Source organism: Zootermopsis nevadensis, unplaced genomic scaffold (genome assembly GCF_977971745.1).
Source record: "Zootermopsis nevadensis isolate Lab colony 2312 unplaced genomic scaffold, Znev_1.0 Znev_ptg000046l, whole genome shotgun sequence".
Taxonomy (NCBI): Eukaryota; Metazoa; Arthropoda; class Insecta; order Blattodea; family Termopsidae; genus Zootermopsis; species Zootermopsis nevadensis.
Window position 1 is genome coordinate 238931 of NW_028259178.1, and position 12524 is coordinate 251454.

At 43.3% G+C, this 12524-nt stretch overlaps 1 protein-coding gene across 1 annotated transcript in view; it reads left to right on the plus strand.

Moving 5' to 3' along the window:
- The first annotated feature begins 566 nt into the window (after window positions 1-566).
- LOC110837714 (proton channel OtopLc) overlaps window positions 567-12524 on the plus strand; it is a 125188-nt gene continuing 113230 nt past the window's right edge. Inside the window, exon 1 of the mRNA XM_087360786.1 lies at window positions 567-4146. Within this exon, the coding sequence (XP_087216912.1) occupies window positions 4134-4146 (13 nt within the window). The 5' untranslated portion in view covers window positions 567-4133. The remainder of the gene's footprint in view (window positions 4147-12524) is intronic.

A 12524-nucleotide genomic window follows, 5' to 3' on the forward strand; every position in this document is an offset into this window, starting at 1 on the left:
CACTTTCGCCACGTCGGGGCCCCGTGCTACCGACACTATAAAGTGTGGCGTAAGGGGACGGTCACCGTCCTGGTCCATGGCCCGGCGCGTCGATCGGAGTTGCAGGACACCCTGCACAGCAATGTGCGTGGCGGCCAGCTCCTCGCGTATCTCGGCCTCGGGCATGCGCACGCCCAGGTTTTTAATCACCACGACATGCATCGATCCTCGGGGAGGGAGAATGTGTGAAAACTCACCCTCACCGAGGGACCGCAGGACCCTGACGGTGGCCCGGAACCCGTCGGCGGTCTCAGGCACCAGAGTCACGAGGTCTCTCTTCATCTGGGCCACGATCCCGCAGCCCGACTCCGCGCGAATCCTTCGTAGGAAGCCGCGTACGTCCTTCACCCCAGAGACGTACACCGGGGTTTTGTTACGGCGCTCCCCCGGAGCCGTTTTGTCCACTTGAGCATGGGAAGAAGCGGCGTCAGATGACACGCCAGTGAGCGGCCCGGACAAGTCCCGGGGAGACCTGCGCCCAGGTGCCTCCTCCGTCGAGGAAGCGGGTCCCGGCTGGAGCCGGGTCCCTTGGCTGAGGGCTTCACTGTCCCGCTTGGCGGTTTCAGCGCGGCAGGGTGAGCGGGGGGAGGTCCGCGGGACGACTTCACGTCCCTCACTCCTTTAACCTCTTGCGAGGCCTCGGCTTTAGTGGGGAGCGGTGCCGAGGAATCCACCCCAGCAGTCGCCCCATTAACCGGTCGCCCGGCCACTACCCCGGTGTACGCCGCGCTGACCTCGGCGTAGCTGCCGAGTTGCCGGCCACGCGAGGTGGCTTGTTCGCTCGTGGAGGTGGTTGCTGCTATCGAGCCGATGAACTTTTGCCGCGTGCCGGCAGAGGAGGGGACCCGGCTCCGGACATTGGCCCGGGCGCCTAGATGCGGGTTCCATCGAACCGCCCGAGTTGGACAAGTCCAACTCGTTGGCTTTCCTCTTGCCAGCGTTGGCTCGAGTAGGCCCTCGGGCCACGGCTGTTGCTGCTGCCCGCTGCCTCTTCTTTTCCGCGGCGATGGCGTGCAGGAGCTGCTTCCGTACCTGCTGGAGCAGGTCAGGGAGGTGGGCCTTTAGAAAGGCCACCTCGTTGCCTTCCATGGAGAGTAGAGATCAGTCAATCCGAGAGCAGATATCAGTTCTCTCTCCTTCTTCCCCAGAGCGCCGCGCAACCACAGTCGCTCTTTAAATACTCCTGTATTACGTAATTTTTTTTATTGAATTCTAATTAAATGCGGCGATCTGATACGTTCCCCCATAACTGCGGGAAATCGCCCATAAGCCGTATTGAAATTCAATTGGTCCGTCGCACTAAGGCGAAGGTCTTATTGCAGTCATCACCCTACATTTGGAAAGGGTTTTTTTGGCTTAAGTGTGTTTTGTTTACGTCTGGCTCCCTCCAGAGGAATGTCGGGGAGGGTGTGGCCACATTCTCTCAACTCAGTACGTTTAACAAGGCCAAAATTAATAACTCTGTCAAATTTAGATGAAACAAGGCGTTCGAAAAATCATCTAATTACACCTTGTTCGTTTATATCAACCAGATTAACATGCCAAAGCCTGGCTTACCTTTCATCTCAAGGTTCAGCACGTTCGGGGGTCAAACTTGGACCGGCACAGCCTTAAGAAAGGCCATTTCTTCACCGTCCATCCTGCAGATGGGCGTCGTTGTTCGACCAACCTCGGTCCAATTTCTCTAATTCAATTACATTGGAATCTTGCATCCAATTGTCGCCTCCCAATAAGCTCGATGGTTGGCTGAAATATCGACGATGATAGCCTTTAGGATCCGTTCTGTCAAGTCGTAGTGATCTGAAGTATCATCGGACTGCCGAATCTAGCAGTTCCGATCAGTCCAAGTATCGCGATCAGTATCGATCTTTCGTGTTGATGTCGATCTGATTGCTGTATTTAAATAGTCTGCAATCGCCCCACGATGTCGGTTCTGTAATAATTGTGTGTCGTGAGCGTCTCCTTCCAGTGTTCGCAGGGATTGGAGATGGTGTATAGAGTTTTACTAGTCGAGACTCGTGGATTTTAATATTAATCCCACTTTTACAGTCCGTTGAAGGCCGTGGCGTCTTTCCTCCGTGGACCCCGCCAATTTTTGAGCTCTTCCTGTGATTTGTATTTGTAATTTTCTTCTCAGCTGTTCTTATCCTTAAATTCCAAAACTGTGAAAGTATTTCTTGTGTTGATCGTCAGAATAATTCTGTTCACACATTAAAAGCTACTGAGTTCCAGGATTGGTTGTTACCCATCAGTTGTGTACCTCCAAGCTGTTTGGTCCGTGAGTCGCCTACCTGACCTCGTGATGCAGCCTAGGGGGAGAGAGAGGATGCTCCTGGTGTTGGTGGGGGCGTGACTCCTGCCCACGGGGAAACTCACGGAGGCTTCGCCCGACTCTACTCTCTCCACCTGTGATGTCCGCGTGCACAGCTTTGGACATTTTGAAGTGTTCTGTAGTGATTTGTGTTGAGTTGACACAGGAACGTGCTCGTGGGAGACACTGCAGACGGCCGGAGCCATTCGCACAGGGCGTGTGCACCCGGCGCTGAACCCGACCAGACCTCAGCACCAGCCGAGATTCAGTGGAGCCGCGTGACCAAGGCCATTCGTGGGATTTGGCAGCCGGAGGATAACGGGTGCAAGGCAGCTACCTCCTGCATTGCCCAGGGTGACCACAACCAGAAAACAAGGTCGATGTTCTTCCACAGAGTAGCTCCTCTAAGCTGTTTGTGTGTACCGACGCTTGGGTTTACCAAACGTTGTTAGATTTGATTTCTCTCGGGGTTATTTGCATACAAGTTGCTGCCTAATAGGGTACGGGTTCTGGATCCACCAAAAGAAAATATAGATATTTCCATATCCGTGAAAACTAGATACTTCGCCCTTGAATATCTGAATGAATTTCAGGAAGATATTTCACGTGCTAACTATAAATATTTCAACTGAAGACGTCTGTCTTCTGGGTTGTTGCGCCGTGTAGTCTGGTAGATGTTTCAGGTTCCTGCTGCCCCTATTATCAGGCTGATCCACTGGTCCCGAAGTGCCGTTCGAAAGTAATTGATTGCGCCCACCGTATTCCTGTCCTCCATGGTCAGTTTTCCGTTCTTGGGGATCGCCCATCTCGTTGAGAACTATCCTGACGAGGCCTGCGTGTAGTTTCTGGTCTCCGTCCCAACAACGGAACCTCGGGTCCCCCGGCCTGCCCTTAAAGCCTTCTTCCTATTCATAAGTCGGTGGCGGTGTTTACAAGTGGAACCGGAGAAGTTCCTCGCCGGGTGTTAATATTGCCACCCGAACGAGACGCGTCTGGTGTCGGGTCGCGAACTGTGTTGGCGATCACCCCTCAGGGGCATCGAGCGGGAAACAATCACGTTCATAAAAATAATAAAATATATTCACCTCAAGATAAATCGTTAACTTGCACGGATTTGGTTTACATTCCAAGCCTCAGAAAATACAAAGTGATATGCATATCTTCCTGTGGTCTCGCCATTTTTATATCGTGCTGCAGAAACCATCACGAGGACTCGAACCAGGGACTGTTTTGAAGGTTGTGTCCTTTGTAGTCTTTTGGTAAGAAAAAGCTTTCCCTCACCGGGACACGAACTTCGAACAATTTTTATTGAGACATGAATGACGTTTCTAAAAATAAACAGTGAAGAAGGATGAGTTTGTTGCCTGAAGATGACGCTGGACATTTTTTGTATTTTACGTCGGTGTGAAACTGAAATATTGTTTGTCTTTGTATCGAGGAAATTCACGCATGGGAGCAAATCTCGCGCACCGACTGGTTAGAATCTAAATGAAAATAATTTGTGTTTACAGAAGGAAAAAAAACACCAATCGTCCATGCATAACTTACGGGCAGTAAAATAATAGCCTTGAGGAGAAAGCTGGAATATCTTCAGCCACGTGTTGTGAACCAATAGGCTTGTAGGAACAGTTGCCGAGTGCGTGGAGACGCGGATAGTTAGGAGGAGCTCTGATTGGCTCGCCGCTCTTAGTTTTGATTCAGCTGTCGGTCTGGTCGGTTCGCGTTGTGGCGGCGACGTGTTGTTTTGCAAAGTTTAGTTCCGTGTGACTGAGTACAACTGGACATGGCACCGGCCGGTAAGTGCACTTACATGCAATTAAATTATTAAGGTTTCCGCTTTTTTTAAAAAAAAAATATATTATTCCGCGCAATGGCTTTTCGTTTCATTTATTTCGTCGATGTACTCGGGCGTATTTATGACTCGTGTACTGAAATGGGCCGAGTCCTCGCGGCCCGCCTGTCTGTGTTGCGGCGACCTTTCGAAACTGTACAGTAGGTGTTGGTGACGGTGCAACTTGTTGCTAAGTGGAGGAAAATAGAGAAATTGCGAAGGGACTCAACTGCATTCGTACGCAGTATTTTTTAATTTGATAGCCTTGGAATGGCGGGATTTGGTGAGAGTTTTATGTCGATACGTATGGGTGGAATTTTGATGTTAACACTTGGAGAGCTCGGCATTTGCTGGGGGAGGGGACTGAGGAAAACTTTGATCGAGTTGGTTCGTCGCAGAGCCTTCCGGATGCGTACTGAGTTCTATCCAGTTACTGCGGCATTTTAAATCGCGAACCCTAACTGTAGTTCCTGACTGTCGTTCTTTTGTTTCAAATTGAAATTGTTCGCACAGCTTATGTTAAAAATATTTGTTCATTTTACGCTCTGACCATACAAGAGCCCATCCAAATCACGTCATGTCCTAACCTACTAGTTCCAGTCCGTCATTTGTCTTTCGACAATCGAAGTTCGAGGATGTTTATTTTTCCCAAGTGTAACGAAATGTTCATTGTCGGACACTACCTGGCACCTCGTTCTTGCTTAATTCGAAATACTGAGTTTAGGGAGACATTTGCCTGTTCTCGTTTTCCAAACAAACCGACGGTACGTCGTGTGGAGAAACCGTTTCCGTTACACGACGTTACAGAACGTAGCTCCACATTTCGAGCGCTTACTATAAAAAAAATGTTCAGTGAAATTTGGTTTTTGGTACGTGACATGAGGAGTTTGCGTGACCTGTAGATCACGCGGTATAAGTTCATGTTTATTGCCTTCTGTTGTGTTTGTAACTAGCCTGGAAGGAATAAACACATTTTACTGAAAATGAAAAATACCAGATCACGCGAAAACTCAATTTAGAAATTATCGAGTTGTTTCATTCAGCTAATAGGCACATTTTTGTTTGCGCTGAGTAGCGACCCGTGCCAACAAATGACCCAGTGACTCGCCTTACATAGCATTTGCTTTCTTCTAATGTTTGCAGTGCGGTTAAGTCCACCGTTCTCACTTCCATTCACTCATGTCGTTCCAATCCATTGCATTGTCATAGCTACACCTTGTGCTAAGTTACAACATACTTCACGTTGGCCCAGAATCATAGAACACATGCCATATGCATGTTGGGGTGGGGGTGGGGGGTCCAAAATGCAAAACAAACCAGCAACCAGTATGCATATATCCTCTTAAGCTGTACTAATCTGCTGTGATGAATACAGGCTGTATTTGTAAGAGCTACTAAAGATCAAAATCCTTACACTTGTAACAAACTGATGGGTTACCCTACCTTCGCTAAGTCATATTTTTGGGTTGACTCACAATGAAGTTTTTATATTGATCTTGTAACGATGATATTTCAACCCCCGTTTGGGGACCCTCAGAACTCTTCACTGAAACCAAACTATCCCAGGCCTGGAGGTGGTACGGTTGTAGGAATGACCACAGCGGTTAAGCCAAGACACCAAATAAATGCACCCCCGTTTGGGCAACAAAGAACATTTAATAAAAATAATTTAAATATAGAAATAAAGAAAAGCTCAAGTCTCCCAGGGCTCAGTGCTCGGTTGGGTATAAAACTAGACTCCCCAAACAGACCTGGTATCGACCTTACAGCTCGAGTCGTTTCCCTCACGACAGACACACAAGAGACTGGTCTGCCCTGCCCTGCTGTCCCATCAGGGCCTCGAAGCCAAAGGCTTCAAAGAACGTCGAGAGGGGGGAGATAGGCCACTTTGAAACATGAAGCAATGCTCATCTTATGGATAGGTTTAGTCCTACTAATGTTGGTAGCGTGGCTCGGACTGGAGCAAGGCGAGTTCACGAGGATGCTGTCGTCGGCTTAAACATACTCAGCCGATATGATATTTCTTCCGTGAGGCTACAGCTTGTTCCCTAAGACTGTACACCATTTATTCATCTTTTTCGAAGATCTGGCAAAATGATTATGAATGATAATGGATTCTGGCATTTGCCTGGAGGGGCTTGGGGGATACCATGGAAAACCCAAGTCATGTTAGCTGGTGTCCTAATTCATATTTGGACCAGTTTCCTCTTTAATCCATCTAAAACGCTGTGCTCCTGAAGCAATGTGTTTCTTTTTGAAACCGCTCGCTGTTAGTAACAGTGAGTGTTTGGAGGTGGTTGTTCTTTCACTGGAAACAAGAAATTGAGACCACGGTTTACGAGCAGTACTTTCATAATCCAGTAAATAAATTTAAATGCCAACACATGGCAATAAACATGTTGAAGAATAATATGACCATCAGGTCCTGCTAACACGACATTTCACCAGTCTGGTAGAGACTACGAGGCGAAAATGTGTGGATATTTGTGTTTCAGGCCCAACAGAACTCTCGACTTGCTAGTACAGATTGCTGTGGTAACAGTTCCCATTACAAGTATTCTGAAAGGGAGGTGCAAGTTGTAACTTATTGACTGCAGTCTAACTGGTTTGCTAAGAGTTACATTCAGTATGAGCTACGAGGGTGCAGTTGTTCAAAAATTTCGTAGTTTCATTTCAAAAGATTCAATGGATTTTTAAGGGTGATATAAATCCATAGCACAACTTCCTTCAGAGGGGAAGCAAAATTGGTAGTCCCTTGTCGTAGATTTACGGCACATGAAACAAGATGTTTTGTAAGCAAGATTCAGCGACCATTTCTCACCCATGTCTCTACTTAGTAGACAAATCAGGATTGAATAGAAATTGTGCAGAGGCACGCTTGAAAAGACAAAGAAACCTCCCACATGGGTGGAGGCCGAGGCTCGACTTCGAGCTGTTGCGCCATGGGAGTTGGTTAGTTATTTCAAAAAATGAATCTGATCAACTAAACACCACAAACTACTATTGAATTTTGAGTTTTATCACTGATAACCATATTTACTTTAATAACCAGTAATATTGAGTTTTGTATGGTTATCAGTGCAAGCAATGATTTTTTTTTAAGATTTCTGTCATCTGGGTTTTTGCGCTTTGTAGTCTGGTCGATGTCAACCAATGTTTCAGAGGTCATACTGCCTCCGTCATCAGGGCGATTCACACGGCGCAACAACCCAGAAGACAGAAATCTTCATACTCGCCGCTGTGAAAACCTCAAATCTTATAAAAGATTTTTTTATATACAAATAGTATTAAAATATATTAAAATTGTCTGTCAATCACAATAAAGTAATATAAGATAATTAAATGGTTAAAATATTATCCTTTGTTACGCATCGAGTACTCGATTTACATATGGAACATTCTCGACATGTTTCGGCTTTCATAGAGCCGTCATCAGGTGTATGTTATAAACTCTTAACTCAATTACTAATTTTTAATTTTCTTATTATTTCTTCGTTTTTCACATTGTATCAACATTTGTTGTTGTGTTATAGATCATTGATACAATCGTATTGTCGGAGTGATGTTAATGCTGCGTATATTGGTCTGTGAATTAAAGGATTCAAAACCATTAATGGAATTGAATATAGAAAACAATATACCTTGCAAACTGTATAGAATCACATACAATCTTTTTACACTTCAAAAACAACTATATCATGCCAGACACATTCAGCCTCATGAGGTCATCATCCATTAACATGTTGAATCCATATAGCCCATACAATCACGTGTTGTGATTTTGTATAATGATTATTTTGTTAAACAGCTGATCTTTGTGATGGTGAAAGACTGAGTTCTTAAATATTTAGATGACCAAGTGCTAATTTTAAGAATGTCTTAGTGTAAACGGAAGGATTGCCTTGTCAGGCCAGAGACAGGAGTAGAAATTGACTGGAAGGGGGCAAGTGCACATGAGGGACAGGAAGAATCAGCGAGGATTATAAGCGGCACTTCACATCCCAAGATGGAGCAGAACAGGTCTTTTGTGGGTCCTTCCAGAATGAAGGTGGAGAAGACGATGTCGTTTGCCACGGAGACATAGAGACATTAAGATTCATTGTTTTGTGGAGTGGCGAAACCCATAATCTTGTGGTTTTATACTTTAGGTTTGGATCAGTATGGTTAGGAGGTACAGTAGGGTAATTCAAGTTTGATTTTGTGTTTAATTCAGTTTATCATCCTTTCTGTTATAAATGCTACTGATTTAAGTGAGAATGTTGATCTAAGAGCATATAATGCAAGCTAATTTTTGGCGATCATTACGGTTTGGGGCACATGTTAAATATTAATTGTTATTCAAATTATAATCTTTCATGTCAATGTGCAGTTCCCTCGAGAGAATGAATGGTGTTGAATGATTTGTTACATGGCCTCTGGCATGGTGTAAAAGCCTCTAAGCCAACAGGAGACTACATGGCCTCTGGCGTGGTGTAAGAACCCGTAAGCCACCAAAAATAATTATGCCACGATATCTGTTGCGAGTGAAAGTTAAAGGAGAGGGACAAAGAGGACTTGAGATGTGCGATCTCATGGATGTTGTGCAGACAGGCCATTTGATTTGGCGGTGGTATGAGATCTTGTTGATTTGCTCTTTGGCGAGGGCTGCTCTCAAAGTGTTTTATTTATTTGTATTTTTTGACAAAAGAAGCATGTGCCTATCCAATTTTTAGTGGAAGGAGCCAAAAGTTGTTACTTTCAAGCCTTGGGACAGGCAGTGCTTGAGATGTGCTTGTATGATCTGTGTTCGACATTCTCGCACTTCCATCATATTAGTGTCGCCACCAGCGAAGGAATCCTTTACGAGTCTTGGGTGACTTAACTGCATTGTGTCAGGAGAGCACCATTTCAATAGCTCTTATGTCTGGTACGGAGCTTCTGTTGGATGGCTGGCGATACTGTCTTGGTTGTGTTGTTATGTTGCTAGTCCTCCAAGGAGGCACAGGTTAAAAATCCTACATTATTTATTTTTGAATTAATTTTGGTAGAATGATAATTAGATGTCATGTGCGATTGTTATTAATAGAAAAACAGGCATAAGCAGCATTTTTTAAATATGATAAACTGATTGTTTAATTGAAACTATGAGGAAATGTTTCACTCATAGAATGAGGTCAGATTGTCAAGATGCATATAAATTATATGTTGAATAAACCATTAAAATACAATCTTTTCTACTTGAGTACCCGGTTGGTTATGGTCCTTTAGTAACTTCTTTGTAGCGGTAACTGCAGAGTTGCAGTGGTGAATAAGTGATAATCTGGACCTACAAACCAGCAATCCCTGACTCCAAGTCTCAGTAAACATTAGCTAATATGTTGAGCAACTTGTGTATATAAATCTTTCTCTTCTAAGCAGTTGAGAGCAAGGCCATCTCAGTTAAGAGGTAACATGATGCCAACAATTGGCTGATTATTTAACCAGTGCCAAACTAACCTACGTAAGGTGACTTCATTGTAAACTGAATTGTATAAGAGAAGATGGTTTTGCATGTGCAGAACGAAAGTGCCATGTTAATAGTGCAGGTTTGTTAATGGAGAAACTTGAAAGGTATTTTCTTTATTGGTAAAATGATTGGTAGTAATAGCCCTTGGATTCTGTAGGGTTTTGACGAAGGTGTTACATAATCTGGTTTGCTGGGTTTGTGGACTTTGTAAAAGGTTAAAATACCAACTTAACGTATTCTGTTATGATAGAGGAGGGGTTGGTATCAACTATCTCCTGTAAACCAGTCACGCCCAACGTCATGACAAGCAAGAGTATGAGTAAAGAATATCACGGAATCGGTCAGGACATTTGTTTCCTAGCCGGCATCACTACGATTCTTGTCATGCGCAGAATGTTTCTGTGGTTTCTGCATCGTCTGTTCCTTTTCCCATGACAGTCTGGCCAACCTATGCCTTAAAACTCCCTAGTTATAAGAATCGAGCTCACACTATCACAACGCTGGTTCTCATCCATTAAAGTAGTACATTTTAACTGAGCACTTCAGTTAATTGTCTACGGGGCAGTTGCGCAGAAACTTGGGGTGACTAGTCTAAGAATTACAACTGTGTGATAAAATGACACACCTCTGTTACTGGCATTGTGAGTTTAATTTCGCGCTATTACATTCGTCGTGTTGGTACTCAAGTCTAGTGCAACATGGCGTGTCGAGAGATTGCGGTTTGCAAGCTTTGTGTGCTATTATATGTTTTTATAGTGTTTCTGTTAGGAATTTACAGTCACAGTTTTTACAATTGTAGCCTAAGAATTGTGGTCAGTTTCCGTAAACCGGCATCCAGTGAAGAATTGTCTTTCGTGTGTGGGTTGTACGTTGTACTCCTGACTTCACATACGAGGTTTAGCGCATATGCATTTGAAATTAGCAATGTGTGTTGCCGTTGTTGAACTAAGTATTCATTCACGAACATGAATTTTGCATAAAATTTCAGCCCTTCGGGTTAACAGTGTTTGAAAATTTGTTTTGTGAATTTTGTAGGGTCACATACTGTCAGTTAAAAATTTTGAGATCTGTTTTATTAATGGCAGCGTAATGTTACCTTCTGAAGGACTCCTGTTCATGAAATTAGTTGGGAAGAGAATTAAGACCTTAAATCTTCAAATCCTAATAGTAACTATATGTATATACCAACTGCTCCCAACAGTTGGTAACTTTGCATTTTGTATTTATTGGTTTCGTATGATTCTCGGTACAAACAGCGTTAACCAGTTAATCTTTGTAATGGTGAAGTGTTGTGTTTTCTTCGCGGTACGGACTGAATTCTTAAATATTATTTGAACGAGTCTCTGCTCCAAATGGTTAGTTATCGTAATGAAAATCTATTACTTCCTTAAACAGCGATTACCAGTCGATCTTTGTAATGGTGAAGTGATGTTTTCTTCGCGGTACGGACTGAATTCTTAAATATTATTTAGGCGACCTTGGCTTCAAAGGGTTAAATATTTTGTAAACAAAACTTTTGAATTATGAAAATGGAAGATGAAAGATAGAATGGCGTGCTTTAAAACAGTATTGTTTACTTTTCATGAAATTGTGATTGGAGCAGCCTTGATTCCGCGGCTTACATTTTTCCAAATTAGCTTGTTAATTGCAGCAAATAATTAATCTATATATGACTACAGCTGATAAATATTGTCTTATTAGGCATACGCATGTAAATGAAACAAAGTTTTGTCTTCGTCTGCACTCCATAGAAAGGGAATTTGCTTGTTCCGTCTTCACAATAAATCTGTCACAAAGTTTTATTTAAACGGTAATATCTGTTAGACTTTTAACTCTTCCGGAAGCTGAGTTAGTAATGGCCGATCGCTGTCGAAACATGGAACAAATACAGACATCTGCTTTGTTTAAGAATCGGACGAGATTCTGTTGTCCTACATCTGAAACGTGACTTTGAAGACCGCTTATACATTTCTCATGTGTCGTGTTTACGTAACGTAACCCAGCTAAATTCTTGTACGCCATTTTAAATCATCAGCGTCTCTGTGTTTAAGGACTGAAAACTTTTAATGTACTAAAGTTTCAATGAAATGTATGAATATTGCATACTCGTGAGACAAGGGACACGTTTAAAATAATTGCTTACTAATTAATTAATCATTGTTGTCAAATTTATAATAATTGTTAGTGTAAAAGATTGTGTTTCCTTCAGAAAAGTAACCAGAAAATTAGGCTAACGGGCGCATTGTAAGAGAATCACGAAGCTTTCGAAAGGGTCACACCAAAATGTGCTGAGTTAAAAATGACGCCGTTATGCGTCCCGTAAGAACTCCTTGCCCGCTGCAGCTGTTGTGTAGCTCAATACAGTACACGGCCGCCTGGAGGCACCTCGCACCTGCAGCAGTCGTCATTTGATTACCAACATTTCTACTCGGAACCTTGATAATGGATCTAGGAAGTTTTCCGTACTAGTGCGAGCGAGTGATGTCTGTGATATAGAACTTATAAAGTCTAAGTGGCGAGCGCGTGTGTGAAAATATAATAAACAAAGTCTGAAACTCTTTTTAAAGGTGGATTATTCGGTTGGACTTCCAGAAGGTAAGCTGTAACAATGCATTTTTTCTCACGTTTCTTATAATTAGAGATTCTAGAGCAGGTAATTATGAGTTACGTCACTTGTAATCCGATATTCCAGTTGATTTATCGTTGCGTAAGAAGATAAACTTTATTTTATTTAAGGTCAGTTCAGGTTTTGATGAGTGATCAGTGTTCCGTTGCCAATAGTCAAGGTTAAAACAGTTAAACCAGGCGACTAGTGCCAACTTAGAAAAAAAAATATTTTTATTCAATATCCGTGCTAT